A 21,705-nucleotide genomic window follows, 5' to 3' on the forward strand; every position below is an offset into this window, starting at 1 on the left:
CAAGGTTCTCAAAAAGCCCAAGGGTATAGAGGAGACAATGGAGCATCTGTTCTGGGGGTTGAACTGCTTTGGGTCTGTGGCCCACATGCTGGAAAGGGGCCTCCAGGATCCCTGTGCCTTCAGGCAGTCAGGAGGGGAAAGAGGAAGAAGCTTATTACCTTCTGTAATTAAAGGAGAGAACGGAAGGCAGGACCCTCAAATGGCAAGGGCTCAGAAACTATACTTAGTAATGAGGTTACTGAGTGAGAGCTGACATTTGAAGTTTATCTTTGCCTTACAATTGAGAAGATTCAAATGAGAACAGATACTAAAGTCCTCTAACCTGTGTTATAAAAATGTTAAGTTTTCCTATTTTAAAAAGCAGTTTTGGATAAATAACACCAATTGAGGAAAGATACAATATTATTTCTAAAATTAGACACGTCTAATATCACTATTTCCCCCTAATCTGTACTTTGTTCTCCAAACTGGAGTTAGTGATAGGCTAAGAAGATGTATACTGTAGATAAATTTTGCCTATAAAGGCTTCAAGTAGCTGCCCTCGGACTATCACTTTTAAAGCAGAAGGAACCGAGTTTGAGGGAAGCTCTTTTGCTTGTTGTCCGAAGTGCTCAGAAGCTACAAATAAATAGTGAGCGAGTCAATTTCTGAGAAACACGATGAGCACCGGCTCCATATGGCAAGATGCGGGCTGCCAGATGGGGTAGGTGCGCACTCGCTGATAAACAGTGAGAAACCACACGGGACGGCAGTCAGTGTGATCCTTCAGATAATCCAGGCTGATCCCGGCTGGCTAAAAGCCACCTTCCTCCAAGGATGCTGCCTTTAACCTGCTAATCTATTTGATCAGCACTGGACTACACTGTGGTGGTGACAGAAGGGTCTGAACCAAGCTGGTTGCCAAGAAACTTTCTAAGAGAGGCCCCAACTCCTTTCATCTCCATAGAAGTTGAGGCATCTTACCTTCACCCCAAACTATCAGGGAAGCAAACAGACCAGGCATGTAGCATCCTAAAAAAGTGAACTGCGTGCATTTAAAGTGTACGTGTGGGTGACGGTGGGAGTGGAGAAAACCCCACCCAGCAAGGTGAGTTAGAGAAGTCAAGTATGGCCTTGTGCAATCCTATTTCTTTAACTGATGGGAACCCAAGGTCAAGTACAGATAAGAAACCCATCCTCCCCAGGAAGCATCCTTGGAATTGTTCTTCTGCCACGAAGTTCAGCCAACAAAGCACTGGCAGTAGACACAAGGGGTGGGGGAGGCAGCAGGCCCTCTTACCTCCTGGTCATCAAACTCGCAATACTGTAAATTCCACATTTCTGACATGGTCCTCACACAGGCATACGTGTTGTTATATGCATCTTCACACACACAGTCTGGGAAACATTGCTGTAGGGACATTTAAAAAGTTAACTGAAGAGCATTCGCCTATAGTAATGAATGCGACTTGCTTTACCACGGGGGCCCAGTTGGCTCAAGCCAGACATACAACTGGACAGAAGTGAGGAAACCTTTCACAGAGAAGTAAATCAAAAGTAGATATGAGGCTTTGTTCCTTACTGAGGGCTGACTGGATTAAGGAACATGGGGTGTGGCTGTTTCGTTTGTAGACTGTTGCCATCCCTGCCTGCTATTCTCCTGACAAGAATTAGCTGTAATGAACACCTGTAAAACGTATGGGTTGGTAAGGAGAAGAAATCAATACACGGATGAGTCAGTACGAAGGTACATTAGGATCTTTCATCCTAAAGGGTTGGAGAAAAAGGCTAAAATGAGCTTTGTGGAAAGATCTGTAAGTAAGTTGTTTATGAGTGCTCTTATCACCAAATAGGACTTAGCTTTTTTTTTTTTTTTTTTTTTTGCAGTACTCGGGCCTCTCACTGTTGTGGCCTCTCCCGTTGCGGATGCGCAGGCTCAGCGGCCATGGCTCACGGCTCAGCGGCCATGGCTCACGGGCCCAGCCGCTCCACGGCATGTGGGATCCTCCCGGACCGGGGCACGAACCCGTGTCCCCTGCATTGGCAGGCGGACTCTCAACCACTGCGCCACCAGGGAAGCCCTAGGACTTAGCTCTTATTCCATCCTATCTTCCACACTATCTTTTGGTTGGTTCTTCACTATATTGTAACACTCTGGTGTTCGGCTTCCATTTGGAGTTGACTCTCCTATTTCCCATTCTCTAAAGAGGGGCTAATGTCACTGTTACCACCTGAACGACCAGCTGGCTGCCACCAAATCAAGACACTTGCCATGGCATGGTTACAGGTGGAAACCCCGTCTCTCTGTTGGATGCCACTGATAACATCCCTAATGAAACACGGTACCGCGACTGGGAAGGGAGGAAAAAGAGGAGGGGGTACTGATAAGGTAAGAAGATAAGCAGATACGTGAACTTGTTCCGAAAACTGGAAGAATTCGAAGTGCGCCTTCTGACAACAGGCGGGAAGCATCATTTTTCAGGATTGTTTTTACCTCTATCTCCTGATCTCCCAGAGTCAAGTAACAAAGTGACAGGAGGAGGACTCAGATGAAGAGTTTCAGCACTTGGCACATCTAAACCAACGCCATACTGTGCCGTCAGTGAGAAAGCTACTAAGCCAACCCGGGCTACACTCACGGACACTCCAGGACTCAGGGAAGGACACGTTGGGTCAGTGACGTTACGGCCTTCTCCTTGATATTCCACCAGGACATCCGATCGCCAAGTCAGATTACTAGCTCCTTTCTAGAAGGAAGAGCAAAAGTGGTTTCTGTGAGGCATGTAGACTGTGATAAAGATGTCATTCATTAATAGTGTTATTCATTCTACTGCTACAGGGGACTTGGGAGTCAAAACAGATTGGACTGTTCGTTCAGTAACTGAAGGGAATGACTAAAACAGAGACATTTGAAGGCTACCGAATATCATGTTTGGTATTTATAGAGTCCTCACAAGTGATGTAAATTGCTTTGAGCATTTAATAGTTATCTCCCAAGACTACTTCTGTGAAGCAGGTCAGGAGCTAAACAAGAATCAAAGCCACAGGGCAAGGTGCTGAAGGTTCAGATCAGAATAAACAATACTGTCTGCAAACCCTGTAAGAGCTCTTCTAAGCTCATACTGAGAAATTCAACAGGGCTGGTGTGCTAAGGACTGTATTAGGGTTGAAGTACTTCTTGATGGTCAGAATGAAGATACCATACATGTATAAACTCATTTACTTTTTGCTGCACATCAGTGGAGCAGAAGGAAAGAAGCAGCAGCATTTGCAATGGGAAGGCTTAAGACAGGTACACAGATGGTGAAAGGAGGAAGGATCTAGGAGTAAGAGGGAGTTTGGGATCAAAAGAACAACATGAGCACAGGATGGAAGCAGAACACCTGGTGGTACGGGTTCCTGATATCCAGCTTTCAGACAAGGAAGCAGGTGGAGAGGCAGGCTGGTACCAAACAGAAAAAGGTCCTGATAGCAGGCTGCCCACTTGTTCTACAAAGAACAGCAGGTGATGGGAAGGAGGGGTGGGGAAGGGGGTTTGAGCAGGGAAGTAACACAGTTAAGGCTGTGCTTTAGAAAAGTCAGCCCAGCAGCCGCAGAATCTGGAGATGGAGGGAAGACAGGCATGGGGAGGCCAGGTTAGAAGGGGCTCTTAAAATGGTCTACAGCCTTAGTAGTCAAAGTCTGGTTTGTGGTCTATCAGCAACACCTGGGGGCTTGTCAGAAATGCACCACCTTAGGCCCTACTGTAGCCTTAAGGAGCCAGAGTCTGCGTTTTAATAAAATCCTCTGGTGACTCGTATGCACTGTGAAATTCGAGAAACACTGCTCCAAAACAACGTGCTCAAAATGTGCCCCCAGCAGGATCAGCGTCTGCTGGGAATGTGTTACAAACACAAATTCTTAATTGCCCCTGGGGGTGGGGAGTAATCTGCGTTTGAACCAGCCCCACAGGCACTGCTGATGTATGCTAGTTTGAGCACCACTCTTCTAAGGACCGGAGTGGACCTATTTAGCCTGGTGAGCACAGTGGGGAATGGGTGATGGCCTGCACAAGGCCGCAGAAGAACGTATTTCCTAATCACTATTCTACGATGAAACCGGATAATCCTGTGCCGATGAAGGTCTCAGAAACCGTAAGTCACAGGAGACTTCAGAGGCTGCCACTCCCCTGTAAGGAACCATTCTGCCAACCCCGAGCCACAGAAGCTGGGAGTCAAGGGAAAAGCTTATCTGTCAGATCTGAGTGGACCTCAAAACCCCACACTTAAATGTCAAAGTATGTAGGGGTAAAAAGAGTGCCTGGGAGATCTAGAGCAGAGGCCTCTAACTGGGCTGCAAATTAAAACCACTGGGGGAGACGTGAAAATCCCAAGGGCCAGGTCACATCTTGGGCCAATTAATCAAGCTCACCGGGGCTGGGACCCAGGTGTTAGTATTTTAGTTTCCCAGGTGACACTAACGTGCCACCAAGTTTAAGACTGATGGTCAGGAGGGGTCAGGTCTGTGGCTTTATAGTCTCTGTTGCAACTATTCAATTCCGCTGTTGTAGCAGGAAAGTAGGCCAATCAATACATACCTGGAGGAGCATGGCTGTGTTCTGATACCCCTTCATCTACAAAAACTGGGGGTGGGCTCGACTTGGCCCACAGGGGTTTGCCAATCCCCTGGTCTATAGCAGCCCTATCCAGCAGAACTTGCTGACTGAAATGTTCTATAACTGTCGCCCAATACAATGGCTTCTGAGCAACTGATACGTGGCTAGTGCCACTGAGCAACTGAAGTTTTCATTTTATTCTAGTTAATTTAAATAGTCTCACGTGGCTAGTAGCTGCCGTATTAGGGCAGAGCTAGAGGTATAACAGCCACAAACTGCTCTGCAGCCCTAATACATCAGAGGTTTCACTGGACCAACGTCCAAAACAAAACAAGGCAAAGAGCCATTTCCAAAACTTTGCAGAGAAATTAACTATGAAATAACATAATGATTTCAGCCCTGTAGTGAAGGCTTTTTTTTCCTAATTAGAAATAAATAAGGTATACAGGTTAAGATTTGTATGGGAAGAGTTAAGAAATGTAAATTTCCCTCTATCTGATCCATAGATTCCTTGTAATTCCAGCCGAAGCCCAAAATGATTTTCTAGGCCATCTGAAAAGCTGTTTTTAAAGTTTATAGGGAAGAGAGGGAACCGCCTCTTAGGATACCCCTGCGAACAATGAGACAGGTGTGCCCACGCAAAGATTTAATTATACAGCTTTATAACAAGATAAAAAGATACTGGTTCAGGGAGAGACAGATCTGTAGAATAGAAAAGACAGCTGAGTATTTACAGAGAAAAAAATGAAACTGGATCCCTGACTCCTACCACGGAAGAAAACCAATTCTAGATACATCAAGGACTTGAATGTAGAGGCAGAACTACAAACCTTTCAGAAGAGAATTTGGGAGCATTGTTTTCTGACCTCAAGGTTCAGAAGCATTTTTATAAACAAGACACAAAGAACACTAACCATAAACTGAGATGATTTACACATTCAACTCCTGTGTTCTCATACCTTAATGTAGGGAAAAGACAACAAACAGCAAGAATATAATGGGCAAAAAGAGGCATTTCACAAGGGAAGAAACACAAAAGGCATAATGAAAGATGATTCACTGATCAAAAACCCAATTTCAAAAAATGGGTAAAGGATGTGAATAGACCTGTCTCCAAAGAAGACATACAAATGTCCAATAAACATATGACAAGATATTCCACATGATTAGTCATTAGGGAAATGTAAATCAGAACCACAGTGAGTACCACTCACACCCACTAAGACATAATAGAAAGACTGGAACAGCAAGTGCTGGCAAGGACGTGGAGAAACTGGAACCCTTTTACACTGCTGGTGGGAATATATAAAACGGTGCAATCACTTTAGAAACAAGCCTGGCAGTTCCTCCAAAGGTTAAACATAAAATCACCACGTGACCTAGCAATCCTACTCTTAGGGATACACTCAGGAGAATGGAAAACATTCGTTTGCCCCCAAATTTATACACAAATGTTCACAGCAGTATTATTCATTATAGTCAAAAACGGGAAACAACCCAAATGTCTGTCAACTGATGGGTGGATAAATGTGACACATCCACACAATGGAATATTATTCAGTAATAAAAAGAAAAGTACTGATACATGTTACAATGGGGATGATCCTTTTCAGCCAATCACAAGAGACCACATACTGTGTGATTCTATTTCTAGAAAATGTCCACAGTAGACAAATCTATAGAGACAGAAAGTAGATTAGTGCCTGCCCGGTGCTGGGGGAGGGAGCAATGGGGGAGTGACTGCTAATGTATTTGGGGGTTTCTTTTTGGGGTGATGAAAATGTTCTAAAATTAAGATTATGGTGTGGCTGTACAACTCTGAATAACTGTAAATTTTAAACTTCTGAATTGTATAGTAAGTGAATTAAGCTGTTAAAAAAATGATTCACCTCATTAATAAAGAAATGCACAGTAGAACCAAATATAATTTTGATCTTTTTCATCCCCTAGATTGGCAAAAATTAAGTAGTTGGACAGTTTCATATAGAGCAAAGGGAATTCTCCTAAGTTACTGGTGGGAATGTAAACTGATGACGATTTTGTACAATAACTCGGTAATATTTGTAGGAATGAACGTGTGAGGTTCCTGTAACCTTGGTGCATATACACATGCTCACTGGGAAACATGTATGAGAATGCTATAGAAGCAATGTTCCTAGAACAAAACTGGGAACATCACAAATGTACACTGACAAAAAAACATGATTAAGTAGTGACGCATTCCTTCTCACAATGGAATATTAGGCATCTGTGAACAATATGGATCAATTTGCAAACAATGATGAATTGAAAAAAGTCCTGATTACAACTGGTAGAGTATCACTTTTACAGTGCAAAACAAGACAGGTATTTTTCCCCCCAAGACAGGTATGTTGTTTAGGGACACATCCACGATAATTACTAAAAAATAAAAGCCAGAGATTAACAACCATAAAATTCAGAAAAGCGCTCATTTGTATGGGCAGGTAAGGGGTGGAATGGGGAGGAGCCCATAGGAAGATGCATCAGTATGGGGAATATTTCAGTTCTTAAATGGGGTGATGGGTTCATGGGTATTTCTTGTGTTTCATAACTTATGTGAGTTATGGGTATTCTCTTGTATGAATCATATATTACCTAATAATAAACTGTGATAGACTCAGACATTCAATGAGGAAGAGTCATCTATAATGAGTATTGATCCTTCAAACTTCTCTATGCTTAAACATATTTACCTACATATTTAATGAGAAAGATGCTGTTTTGAAACTTTTTCTCCCTATAGAATGTGGTGGGCATCTTTCCAAGTCTATGTATACATACCTACATCATTTAGTGTTGGTTTAATAGTCTATTGTTTAATTGTGCCACAATTTGATCAATTCCCTACTGTATATTTAGGTTTTCAATATTCTTCTATTAATACATGTAATTTTTTTTTTTTGCGGTACACGGGCCTGTCACTGTTGTGGCCTCTCCCGTTGCGGAGCACAGGCTCCGGACGCACAGGCTCAGCGGCTATGGCTCACGGGCCCAGCCGCTCCGCGGCATGTGGGATCTTCCCAGACCGGGGCACAAACCCGTGTCCCCTGCATCGGCAGGCGGACTCTCAACCACTGCGCCACCAGGGAAGCCCCAATACATGTAATTTTTATACTTAGCTCTGGGCAGTGCTAGGCACTACGTACTCAAATATTTCCTTTTTTAAAATTTCTTTTTATTTATTTATTTTTGGCTGCATTGGGTCTTCGTTGCTGCACACAGGCTTTCTCTAGTTGCAGCAAGCAAGGGCTACTCTTCGTTGTGGTGCACGGGTTTCTCATTGCATTGGCTTCTCTTGCTGCAGAGCATGGGCTCTAGGCACATGGGCTCAGTAGTTGTGGCTCATGGGCTTAGTTGCTCCGTGGCATGTGGGATCTTCCTGGACTAGGGCTTGAACCCGTGTCCCCTGCACTGGCAGGCGGATTCTTAACCACTAAGCCACCAGGGAAGCCCCCTCAAATATTTCTTGAATGAATTTTGTTTTCTTAAAATAAATTCTCAGATGGGACTGCTTGACGTGTATTTTGCAGTGATGGGTCTTGTTAAATTAGCCTACTGATAGCTTATACTGATTACACTTCAATGAACAGAGTCTGAGTAGCTTTCATTTTCTCAAACTTCTGTAAATACAGGGTATTAATCTTTTTAATCTTTGCCAGTTCTACAGGAGATAGAGGCCTCCTTTAGTTAAGCATTTCTTTGATCAGCACTGAAGCAATTTTTTGTCACTGACTTTGGCCATTTTTAATTCCTCTGGGAGTTGACTATTCACTTCTTTTGCCCATTTTTATACTGGGATATTAATCTTTGCTTTTAAGAACTCATCTATTAAAACTAATTACCCTTTTTCACATATGTTGCAAATATTTTCCCAATTTGTCACCTGTTTTAATTTTATGATGGGGCTTTTGGGGGAGAAGGGAAAAAGGGAGGATATAGAACTCTGTTCATGTGTGTCCCGTCTTTTTTTAAGAAAACTCCTTCCCACTACAGATAAGAGAAAAAGTCTATCCTCTGCTCCCCTAATTTAACAGCTTTAAGATGTAAATTTTAAGTCTACTTATATAACCTGGAATTTATTTCAGAATCTTGGCTCAGGCCTGATTTAGGGCTTTATACTCACCAAAATGGGCAAGAAAGACATCCCATCCATCTGTGTCTTATTCAGATTGTAGCCAGCGATGTCCAAAATAGTAGGACCCAAGTCAATGTTGGCAACGAGCAGCTATGAGAAAAAAGAAGAAACAGTCAGTTGATCTAGAACACAGTTTGTCCCATTTTCCTTTTCTATCTATAATAGAGTTCTCTTCCCCGCAACCCACCTGTGAGACAAACAGCACTTACTATTATCTTTTGTACAACCCATACTTCCTATTGCATATATTCAAATATAACTAATAATTTAACATACAAAACATAAAGCCTTATAAAGTTTATAATACATGCTCCTGGGAAGTTAATGTTTATTCTACCCATACTGTTACCATCGATAAAAACATTTTTCAAGATTCCTTTAGGATTGCCTTGAGTCTGTTATGAACACTGAGAAAAATGTCGGGCTATTTTATACAAAGTGTTTTCCAACTTGATTATTCTTATTAGTTCACTAAACTTGACTTCAAATTGACTCCTGACGTTTTTTAAAGGCTCAAAGGTTGAATGCTTGTCACCAATGAGGATGTTAGCCTTTTTTTTGAAGTGACAACACTGGTAAGGAATGTTTGCAGTAGTTTTTGAAGACTGCAGGAAACTCATCCCAACAATGCATCAGTAAGTTTCCTTAAAGAGCACAAAACTTGGATGTTTTTATTTTTTTAATTTATTTTCCTTTTTTCTTTCTTTCTTTTTCTTTCTTTTTTTTTTGCGGTACACAGGCCTCTCACTGTTGTGGCCTCTCCCGTTGCGGAGCACAGGCTCCGGACGTGCAGGCTCAGCGGCCATGGCTCACGGTCCCAGCCTCTCCGCAGCATGTGGGATCTTCCCGGACCGGGGCACAAACCCGTGTTCCCTGCATCAGCAGGCGGACTCTCAACCACTGCGCCACCAGGGAAGCCATTATTTTCCTTTTTTTAAAATAAATTTATTTTATTTATTTATTTTTGGCTGCGTTGGATCTTCGTTGCTACACATGGGCTTTTCTCTAGTTGCGGAGGGGGCTACTCTTTGTTGCAATGCACAGGCTTCTCATTGTGGTGGCTTCTCTTGTTGCAGAGCATGGGCTCTAGGCGCACGGGCTTCAGTAATTGTGGCACACGGGCTTCAGTAGTTGTGGCTCACGGGCTCTAGAGCACAGGCTCAGTAGTTGTTGCACATGGGCTTAGTTGCTCCGCGGCATGTGGGATCTTCCTGGACCAGGGCTTGAACCTGTGTCCCCTGCATTGGCAGGCGGATTCTTAACTACTGCACCACCAGGGAAGTCCCAAAACTTGGATGTTTTTAAACAAAGGTTCTAGAAATTAAAGACACTGTCCAGCATTTATACCTTGCCATATCTCCTTGATTTATTGGACTATTTTTCTTCTGTATACAATACCGCTACCAGGCCTAAACCAGCATAGTCCAAAGTCCAATAGGGATAGAACAGGAGTCATACGTGTAATTTAAAATTGTCTAGTGACCACATTAAAGTAAAAAAAAAAAAAAAAGAGGTGAAATTCACTGTAAATATTTAAATATTACTATTTCAACATGTAAGCAATACAAAAAAGTGATGAGATTTTACTTTAAAAAAATTTTTGAACCAAGTGTTTGAAATCTGGTATTTTACAATTATAACATGTCAATCTGGACTATCCCATATATGTTCTGGCTCAAGAACCACATGAACTTTTGTAGCAGAGTCTAGAAGTCACGTGGTCACAGGCTAGAAAAAGCCTTGGAGTGATGGAGACAATCCACCAGGGAAACGAAGGGAACTAGTGTTCACTGAGCACCTATTCTGGGCCAGTGCTTAATGCTTATCCTCATTTAATCCTCCCCACAGTCCTAGAAAGCAGTATTTTCCCCATTTTACAGATGAGGAAATGAAAGAGAAGTAACTGACACAAAGTCAGCAGGCTGTAACTGGAAAAGCTGTTGTTTACTGGAAATAAATAACAGTCTTCAAAACTGTTGAGAGGGACTCCGCTGGTGGTGCAGCGGTTAAGAATCCACCTGCCAATGTAGAGGACACGGGTTCAAGCCCCAGTCCGGGAAGATCCCACATGCGATGGAGCAACTAAGCCCGTGGGCCACAACTACTGAAGCCTGCTTGCCTAGAACCCATGCTCCGCAACAAAGAGAAGCCACCACAATGAGAAGCATGCACACCACAACGAAGACCCAATGCAGCCAAAAAAAAAAAAAACAAAAACTGTTGAGAAAACTCAGATCATCTCAGGAGAAGCCAAATGGGGATTAGAAAAAAAAATCTAATCCTATTACTTTTAATTTAAAAACAAAACCAAAGTACAGACATGAAAGGCAAGAAGCACTGTTCAGAGCACTGTTCAGTAGCAGCCAGGTTTCCTGGACGGCTCCTGGAGGGCAGAGTGATACACATATCCTGGCTCTGAACCAATCAGTGTAACTCTGCAGCTGTTGGAAATTACCCTTCAGTGGCAGGCAGCTCACGGGAAAAGCAATCCATATGTTGCTGAGGATAAAAAACACAAAAACTATGTCTCTAGGGATTACACAAGACCCGGTGTTAGAGATACCTTTCCCGGTTCCAAGTACCCCAGGCAGACTCTCGAGCGGCTTAGAATACAGCAAACAAGAGTGAGTATGAATACGGAAGAGACCATAGCAGGAAAGGAGAGACAAGCAGAGACACCACCTCCAGAATCAGATAAAGGCAACAAGACTCCAAAATGTGACTGACAGATCTCCAGTGATGTCCAGAACATGAATGAAGTCAAGTCAGTCCCACAGGTATTATTAACATGTCCAAGGCACCAAAATAATAAAACCCACAGAGATAAAACAGTGACTGCCAGTCTCAGCAGGAATGGCCTCGAGCCATCAGCAATGGGTGGGAGCGCCCTCTAGTGGCAGTTTGCTCTGTGGGGGGAGGGGAGGAGAACGGTCTGCAAGATTCAGGACAAGTCAAGTCGCTAGTTCGGCACAAGTACCATAAACGCCACCACCAGGACTCTTTCTTCCCAGGTATCTACAATGATCACATCCTCCCTAAAAATGATGGACAAATTCTCTCCCTACTGGGTTTTGTTTGACTAAGACGTAGAGTCTCAAAATTAGCATACAATGTCAGGAGATGGGAGACTTCTAGTAGATACCAAGTATGAGTGAAGAATTCAAGAGAGAATTATACCTCTCTCTGGTTTTTATACAACCAAGGATTAGAATGGATACTATGAGCCCATTGCCCTAATGACATCTAGAAACATTAGCATTTCGAGTTCCTAAAATGGTATTATTGCTTTTATCACTGACTATAAAGATGCATTTAAGGACTGGAACAGAAAACGCTCTGACAAGACCAAGTAAATTATTTCATGAATCACAGCCTCACAGTTTGTTTGGGAATATTCTTAGGATTAAAGTATATATACATTTTGATCAAATATAAGGCCCTAAAAAACTCTGTGGGGCATGAGATCGAGGGATATCATGCCTTGAACCTGCTTATTTTTTTAGCTCTGGAAGAAGGACAGTACTGCAGAATTACCCAAAAGAATAAGGGCTCCCAGGAGGGTATATCAGGTTTTCAAACAGACTTTTAAGCCCTGATGTTAAAGAATTCACGTAAGGCTTTCAAAAAAAAGACTCAAAGCACACCAGAGAGCACCCCAAATCCATCTATTGAAGAGATATGGAGATAAGTGTATATGTATAACTGATTCACTTTGTTATAAAGCAGAAACTAACACACCACTGTAAAGCAATTATACTCCAATAAAGATGTTTAAAAAAAAAGAAAAGCACTGAAAGCAGAGAACTCTACACATCTTGGGCTGCTTCATCTGGATTTGCCCCTCATGCCCCACTTCCCTAACAAGGAGTAAGCCAGGGCATCACCTAGTTACACTTGAGAATTTGCCCTTAGCATCCTCCCAGTTTCACATGGGGAAACCAAGGCTTAGTCTGTCCAAAGTCTTAAAAGCCAGTAGGTGGTCTTCCTGACTCCCAGTTCGGTTTTATTTCCCCTGGATCATGCTATGTCATTTCCATTTTCGTACTAACCTTTTCCTTCCTTAAAGCCCGTTTGAAGAAATTCTACCACCAAATCTAAAGCTAGATTAATTTATAGCCAGAGGAGAAGACCTCAGCAGCCAATGTTTGGCATCCACCCATACCACCTGCCCCTGGCTCACCCCAATAGCCAACACAAAGCCAGATCCACTGGTCAAACATGTCCTATTTTGGCTACTAGGCTGTTGCCAGCACAGCTCATTATGCTCAACTCACCACCCTGTGGCCCTCACACAGAACCTGCACCAAGAAAAGTCTGCTGCCAGCACACGATGAATCACCCACCAGCTCTGACACACTGTGTTAGATAGAAGCAGGGCACTTCATACTTCTCAAACCACGTATGTCAGCACAGAGTGTCAAACACCATGGTTGTTTGTTGTTGTTTTTTTTTGGCCACGCCGCTGTGGGATCTTAGTTCCCCAACTAGGGATTGAACCCAGGCCCTCAGCAGTGAGAGTGCAGAGTCCTAACCACTGGACCACCAGGGAATTCCCAAAAAAACATGGATTTTGAGAATAGGCGGTTAATTTTCAGACCTGGTTTTGCCACTTACTGTGTGACCTTGGTAATATATCCATTCACACAACTTGGATGTCACCCATTGTATGTTAAGGGCTGGGTATTCTTTTTTTTTTTAAATTACAGTTGATTTACAATGTGTTAATTTCTGCTGTAGAGCAAAGTGATTCAGTTATACACATATAGAGATACATTCTTTTTTTTAAATATGCTTTTCCATTATGGTTTATCATAGGATATTGAGTATAGTTCCCTAGGCTATATAATAGGACCTTTAAAAAAATTTTTCTTTTATATTGGAGCATAGTTGATTAACAATGTTGTGTTAGTTTCAGGTGTACAGCAAAGTGATTCAGTTATATGTGTATCTATTCTTTTTCAAATTCTTTTCCCATTTAGGTTATTACAGAATACTGAGCAGAGTTCCCTGTGCTATACAGTAAAAGGAACTTGTTGTTTATCCATTGTATATATAATAGCTTTACATGTGCTAACTCCAAACTCCCACTAAAAGCTGGGTTTTCTAAGTTCAGGTAATACCTCTCAACTAAGGACTCCTAGAGTTAAAAAGACAAACTCAGTCGGGTGTGGTAAGTGTGAGGCCAGCTGGGAAAGGCACCCACTCCATGTGGGGCGGGGGTCTACAGTGACGTTCATTTAGGGGAGCCCTAAACCGAAGCCCCGAAGGACAATGAACTTAGCCAGGGGAAAGGGGCATGAGGTGCATTCACACAGAAGGCGCAGCCAGCTGTACAAAGGCAAGGAGGTGAGAGAGATGATCCAAGTAGGAAGTAAAAGTAGTTCGGGACAACTGCCACCTTCTGTCCCTTGAACAGGCCAAGCTCATTCTCCTATCTGTGCCCTTCACATGCACTGTTCTGCTGCTCAGGATACGCTCCCACAGATCTTTGCACGACTCAATCCTTCTTGACACCCGGGTCTCTGCCCAAATGCCTCAGAGACTTTCACTGACAACTGAAGCTCAGGTATCTGGCTCCCCCTGACTCAGGGAGTTAAGAACTGATCTTCTCTAACTGCTCTTGCTGTGGCCCCAAGGCTCCTGGTATACTGCGCTGGCATAGGACGATACTTAAGAAATACTGTTGTCTGAGCTGTAGTGTGATGGTTGAGTGTACGGACTTTGGTTAAGTGTATAGCAGCCAGACTGCCCGAGTTCAAGTGCAGGGCTCTGATATTCTTTGGCTACATCATCTTGGGTAAATCGCTGAACTTGTATACCTCAGTTTCCTCATCTGTAAAATGGGGATAACAGTATTCATATCTCATAAGGCTGTGAAGGTTAACTGAGTTGATACAGGTAATACACTTGGAACAGCACCTGTCACATCCTAAGCATTCAATAACGGTTATCATTGTTGAAATGGCTTCCTAGGACCTGGTTTCACTTAGATGGCTTAGAGAAAGTGAAGTTTCTGATTGTAACATTTAGTGCCACTGTTAACTTGAAGGAAAAAGGAACAGTCTGTTCCATGGGCAGCTGGCTGACACGTCGTTCTGTTCTCATCAGCCGCCTTCCCCACACCGGTTAGACGTGGCCCTGCTCCTCAGAAATGCACACAGGTGCAGACGTGCTCTCCTCAACCAGCTCCCAACACCAAGATCAAGAAAACACTTTTAAGACTGAATGGTCTTCCAAACTTGCCTACCTCCGTTGACAGAAGAGGCCTGTTTAGAGGGTAATGAATTTGTAGTGGAAGGTGACTGCCTTTAGGAATGTGGGTCTTAAAAGAAAAAGAAAATTCAAAAGGCACTTATGAAGGCCCTTTTAAGTTTCCGAGAGAATTTTAACAGAATTCCATCAAGAGCATTGTGAAAGGAAATAAGTGAATGACAGACGTTTAAACAGAGTAAACATTACACCCCCAAGTTAAACTCAAGCACCAGTATACCCAGAAATTCTGACCTATTTTTCCAATTTTAGCTTAAAGAATCCATTTGCTGGGCTTCCCAAGTGGCACAGTGGTTGAGAGTCCGCTTGCCGATGCAGGGGACATGGGTTCGTGCTCCGGTCCGGGAAGATCCCACATGCCGCGGAGCGGCTGGGCCCGTGAGCCATGGCCGTTGAGCCTGCGCGTCTGGAGCCTGTGCTCCGCAACGGGAGAGGCCGCAACAGTGAGAGGCCCGCGTACCGCAAAAAAAAAAAAAAAAAAGAATCCATTTGCTCATTTTCTTTTGTCTCACAGAGCTGGGACTGAGACTGTGGTATTAGGGAAGAGAAAACAACTGGTAGAGCCTATCAATTCTTATCTCCCAACATTGGACCAGTGTTTTGGATCAAGGTGCCCATGAACTCTAGGAACGAAGTACCTCAGTATTAGGAACTCAGTTTGAAACCAAATGTAAATGGTAACAAAAGAACGTGGTACTTTATGACAGTACTAGGAGACAGAATCAGTAAAGTAGAAAGGCATTAGTGAGGAAGAGTCCCACAGGGAGGGGGACTAAATTCTCAGACAACACCCTTTCTGTAGCCTTATACTCAGAGGGAGGTCAGACCGGCAGCAGACATCACCTGGGAACACCTGCGAGCAGGCTGGAATGCAGAATCAGAATCTGCATTTCAACAAGGCCCCCAGGGGATGTGCACACACAACAAAGCCTGAAGAGCTTTGCTCTCCCGGGCTATGGGCCCCAAACTGGGCTGCCTCTCAGAATCATTGTGAACTTAAGAAAAAAAGCAGAGGCAGGGATTCTATTCCAGTTCAAGTGAGTCAATCTCAACCTTTCTAGATGTTGAGCCTTTCAGTTTCAGAAGGTAGTTTTGATGAGCACCCTGGTGGAGAGTCACGGCTCGAGGACCAAGTAAAAATCTAGTCTCAAAACACAAACAAAAGCTCTTCATGCTAATACGATACATATACATCTAGCAGTGGGTGGCCAGCAGTTTACTGGTGTTATGCTAAGTGAGACATGTCAGACAGAGAAAGACAAATACTGTATGATATCACTTATATGTGGAATCTAACAAACACAACAAACTACTGAATATAACAAAATACAGAGAACAGATACAGAGAACTAGTGGTTACCAGTGGGGAGATGGGATGGGAGAGGAACAATACAGGAGTAGGGGATTAAGAGCATTAGGTATAAAATAAGCTACAAGGTTATGTTGTACAACACCGGGAATGCAGCCAGTATTTTAAAATAACTAAATGGAGTATGACCTTTAAAAACTGTGAATCACTATATTGTACCCCTGTAGCTTATAGAATATTGTATATCAACTATACTTCAATTAAAAAAAAAGAAAGAAAAAAGAACCACTGTTCGCAAGGCTTACAAATACACTGCAAAAAATCTTAAGCCAATCAGCCTTCATCCTCAAAGGAGGAGAAATTGAATCAGCCTCCTCTTAGGAGGAAAAGCTTTCTTTCCTCAGGCAAATGCTACATCACCTTGTCAGCAACCTACCTTGCTTGTCTGATTTGGTTTGATCCCAGGCCCTCGAACCAACAGTGGAACTTTGATATCAAACTCATACAGCTGTCTTTTGTCTATTGGCAAAGAAAACTGTCCTGAAAAAAAAAAAAAAAGCATAGGGTAAAGATGGAGCCGAGATAGAAATGTCACTCATGCATGCATTCATTCAATGAACAGTAAAAATCAAAAACAGCCTTGTTCTACTAATTATGGGGTTTTAATGGAAAGCTTAAATTTGCCTGGGTCTCTTATTACTACAAGGCAGGAAACAATGAGCTCATCTTTAAAAAAAAAAAATGCCTAGAGGGACACCCTGGTCTCAAACAGGCAAATTCAGCAAAAAGAATGACTAGAAAGTATTGAAGCAAAGATACGCTATTTATGTATGATACTCGACCTGATCACAATGGAATGAAGCTACTCTAAAAGCTGCTAAATAAAGGGAGAAAACCATTTATCCAGCCTTTCCTGAATAAACTCTATTTCAAGATAACCAAACAGCTGGTGAGGGGAATTTCCTGAGGAATTCCAGCCAGTAAATTCAGAAGGAAGGATAGAGTTATGAAGCCAAACTTCGCAATTTTTGAGGGAACAGATTTAAGCAACAATCATCAGTGGACGTTTTAGCCACAAAAGGTTCATAGGATGGGCTCAAGTTGATACCACATGAGCCATCAAACAGTAACAGCATCCCTAAAGTGAGGCAACCAGACACCCCAGCGGCATGATGTGAATGAAGCAATAAGAAGTACATGACAGCATCAACTAGAAAGCATTCTTGTTGAAAACGTGAACTTCTATTAAGACTCTAGATCTAACTACCAACCTACAGAAAATGCTGAGCACAGATAAATGAGTTAAGGCATTATATGAGCAATTAGCTACATCTGGAATGTGAGATATTCTAAAGGACAGAAGACGAGTTTTCCCAATAAATCGGTGGCAAAGGACAGCCTTAAGACACATAAAAACTAAAGGGAGCGTGTGGACTTCGTGTAGGTTCTGATAGCTAATCAACTAGTCAGGTGCACAATCGAGTGTTGACGTATGGAATCACAACATCTGGAGTTTCTTCAAAAACTTCTAGCTAAAACAGAAACATGAAGAAGGTATGAGGAATTCAAAAGACTGGTCTCGTGCCGCTGGAAACGAAAGCTGGACAATGGGAGTTATTTTACTAGTCTCTACTGTGCGTGCTTAGAAATATTCATAACACCGCAGGAAACGCCTCATCTATCTGCTTCCGTGCAAACAAACCTCAGGTTAATTCCCTTCCAGTTCAGGAAATTTAAAAGAGTGGAGAGAGAAAAAAGTACTGATTTTTAACTAGAGAAGGTCCAAGAAGAAAGGATGAAAGTCAAGGACACGGGGGTGACTCATACTGCAGTTGTGAAAAGAAACACAAAGCAAAACTCACACACACCAAAACACCTCATTTCACAGGAAAGTTTTTCCCCAGGACAACCCTCTCGTGGTCTTCCTGTGTCAAATGTCACACCCCTATTCCCTGAGATCCACTGTCCTTAAAATCTAGCTCAATTTCTCACCTACTTCATAAAGCCTGCCTCTAACCCATCAAGCTCACTCTCTGCTCAGACTCCTAGAACACCATGTAATTCAGCCTGTGAAATAGCAAATAATGGAACCTGGTCTCTCACCAGGGGAGATGAGTTGGCCCTCTAACCAGAGGGGCCCTGAGGGCAAGACCCTCCCTCTGGCCTGTCCACTGCCGCAAAAGGACAGGAGCTCCCTGCCAGTGCTACGGATTGAGCGAGAAAGGAAAGGCACCTCGCCAAGGTCACGGCGCCCCTTACCTGTGTGATAGCCATTGTCTGAGGTGTAAAAGATGTAGGTGTCATTGAGCTCCCTGCTGAACTCCAATCGCTTGACCAGCTTCTCCACCAGGTCATCGACTGACAGCAGAGTCTGCCACCTGGATGTGAACGGAGGGCAGCAATGGGACTTCAGAGACAATGCTGAGGTACTGCCATCTTGCCAAAGAAGCGAAGTCCAAAAAGCACCCCAAAACCAGATCGAAACAAAAAAACTCCCAACCTCCTTCCCAAAAAAAACCCCTCAGAGTCACTCTCCCAAAAAGCTCAAATCCTCTATTTCCTTTCCTTCCATTCATTGCAAAGCACAGATTAGAAAACTCCAGAACACAATTAGTTGATTCCAAATTTAACCGATTCTACAGAAATAAATGAGGCTTTTTATAACCATTTAGCTTTATTATTTATCGTGGCTGGTGATGAGAATAAAAGACTACTGGAAGGGAAAGCTGTCAACTCAGCACTGACTGATAGAGATGAATTCAGACAGACCTGGCTACAACAATGTTTAATGGTCAAACTAGGGGTCAGCAAACGATAGCCATGGGCCAAAGCTTGACCACTGTCTGTGTTTTTGTTTTTAACTGCGGTACAAAACACATAACATAAAATTTACTGTTTTAACAATTTTTAAGGGTACAGGTCAGTAGCGTTAAGTATATTCACATAGTGGAACAGATCTCCAGAACCTTTTCACCTTGCAAATCTGAAACTCTACGCCCATGAAACAACAACTCGCTGTTTGCTTTATGTATAAAGTTTTACTGTAGCACAGCCAATGCTCATTCATTCTTGTCTTGTCCAGGACTGCTTTGCGCTCCAACAGCAGAGCTGAGCAACAGTGACACAGACTATACGGCCGACAAGCCTGTAATATTTACTATCTGGCCCTTCACAGAAAGTTTGCCAACCCCTGGTCTAAAACTAAATGCACCTTAAGAGAAAGTAAGAATTTCCTGGAAACTAAAAATTGCAAAGGCAAATATTCTGCTCTAGCCTAAGCCTTTGGGTCTCAGGCAAATATTGGGGCTAATCTCTCACAAAGCGACCTTTTATTATTATTATTTTTTACATCTTTATTGGAGTATAATTGCTTTACAATGGTGTGTTAGTTTCTGCTTTGTAACAGTGAATCAGCTATACATATACATATGTCTCCATATCTCCTCCCTCTTGCGTCTCCCTCCCTCCCACCCTCCCTATCCCACCCCTCTAGGTGGTCACAAAGCACCGAGCTGATCTCCCTGTGCTATGCGGCTGCTTCCCCCAGCTATCTATTTTACGTTTGGTAGTGTATATATGTCCATGCCACTCTCTCGCTTTGTCACAGCTCATCCTTCCCCCTCTCCATATCCTCAAGTCCATGCTCTAGTAGGTCTGTGTCTTTATTCCTGTCTTACCCCTAGGTTCTTCATGACATTTTTTTTTCTCTTAAATTCCATATATATGTGTTAGCATACGGTATTTGTCTTTCTCTTTCTGACTTACTTCACTCTGTATAACAGACTCTAGGTCCATTCACCTCATTACAAATAGCTCAATTTCGTTTCTTTTTATGGCAGAGTAATATTCCATTGTATATATGTGCCACATCTTCTTTATCCATTCATCCGATGGTGGACACTTAGGTTGTTTCCAACCTTTTCTTTAGATATAGAAAATTGTTAAAAAAAAAACAAATGGCTCCAATTTGCAATGTTTTAACAAGTCATAAAAACGGACTGTTTAATTAGACCTGAGGTCCAAAGACCACCTTGTAGCTAAATGTAAAGACCTCCCATCAGAGTCTCTCCCAACATCTTGCTACCCTCTGATTTTTTCTCAGAAATAACCATGTGGTGCAGTTCCCTGTTCATGGGCTGCTTCTGAGGGTCCTCAAAGACCACCTAGACTGGAAAGGAGCAGCTCTTACCTTTTCCTAAATGCATTATCTAAAAACTGTATTGAAGAATTAGTCATTGGGGTCTTGGCTTGCCTAATTAACCAGTGCTTGTTCTAAAATTTAAAAGAAAAACAGAAGTTAACACCAAGTCACCACAGTCAAACTCGTAGAATAGATAATGAAAAAGATCATTTACTCGAGCAAAAAAGGAACTAACTGGAGCCTGTTTAAGCAACTTCAGATTTTCCCTCCACCACCCACCCCTACTTCCCTCCCCTGTGTTGGTAAAAAAAACTTTCTGCAAATTATCACTCATTCTTTAGCTTCTTCTCATCACCTCCTTAATGGCAGAAGGCCTGGGCTCCTTTGTTAGCAGCTTTAATAAGAGATTTCGTGAAAGATACTGGAAACTACTAACCAGAAGATTAAATTTATAACTTGGGTCTACCACCCAAACTATAAAAGGATAAAGATCCACTTTACCTTCCTCTAAGTTTTGCCTAATAAGTCAGCATTCCATGGCCCTCTATCTTTCCTACCTAAGATAGCGATCATCCTTGGACCTTGGGAAAAATTTCATCATAGCAATTTCCTAAAACTTCAAGTCCAAATCTAGAGGATTCTTCTCATATAAATAAAAGAGTCACAGTTAAAAAAAAAAAAAACACAAAACATTGCCAAATACCATTTATTCTCTCCTCCCCATTCATAAAACCCTAAGCTGCCATCTTGCAAACTGTGATCCTCAAAGCCTTCTTTAGTTAGCATGCTTGACAAATGCCACAGAGCATCTCTTCCTGCTGCAAATTCATGTCAGAACACGGATAACTCTGAGAAATCCTGTAGCAGAGTGACTTACTTAACCTGAAGTTTCTAACCTTACTTAGTCATGGGAACTTCTATGAACTTCCTTTGGAACACAGAGAGAATGGCACCCAGGTTTCAAACTCGGTTCACTCATCTTTAATGTCATCCATGGCAAGCATATGCCTACAATGTGCCAGGCAACATGCTAGACGCTTCTGTGTATTTTAATCCATACAAGAGTTGCAGGAGAGGTCAGGATCCCCGACTTTAGAGAGAAAAATGCAAGTTAAGCATCTTGCTCATGGTCAGGTCACTGAGCTAGAAAGTGGTAATACGGACTCTAACTCCAAGACTCATTCTTTCTACCACCTCGCAAGCAACTAAGATTTCTGGGTAACAGGCATGAGGCAGTAGAAGCTTTCTGCCTTTGA

The 21,705-nt window shown here is 42.7% G+C and overlaps 1 protein-coding gene across 1 annotated transcript in view; it reads right to left on the reverse strand.

Moving 5' to 3' along the window:
- GNS (glucosamine (N-acetyl)-6-sulfatase) overlaps positions 1–21,705 on the reverse strand; it is a 60,811-nt gene that overhangs the window by 12,350 nt on the left and 26,756 nt on the right. Inside the window, exons 7-12 of the mRNA XM_082665170.1 lie at positions 20,498–20,580; positions 18,568–18,686; positions 16,745–16,848; positions 8,718–8,819; positions 2,619–2,726; positions 1,280–1,390 (exon numbers count right to left, since the gene is read on the reverse strand). Of these exons, the coding sequence (XP_082521296.1) occupies positions 1,280–1,390; positions 2,619–2,726; positions 8,718–8,819; positions 16,745–16,848; positions 18,568–18,686; positions 20,498–20,580 (627 nt within the window). The remainder of the gene's footprint in view (positions 1–1,279; positions 1,391–2,618; positions 2,727–8,717; positions 8,820–16,744; positions 16,849–18,567; positions 18,687–20,497; positions 20,581–21,705) is intronic.

This window comes from Grampus griseus, assembly GCF_964374135.1.
Source record: "Grampus griseus genome assembly, chromosome: 11".
NCBI classification, from domain to species: domain Eukaryota; kingdom Metazoa; phylum Chordata; class Mammalia; order Artiodactyla; family Delphinidae; genus Grampus; species Grampus griseus.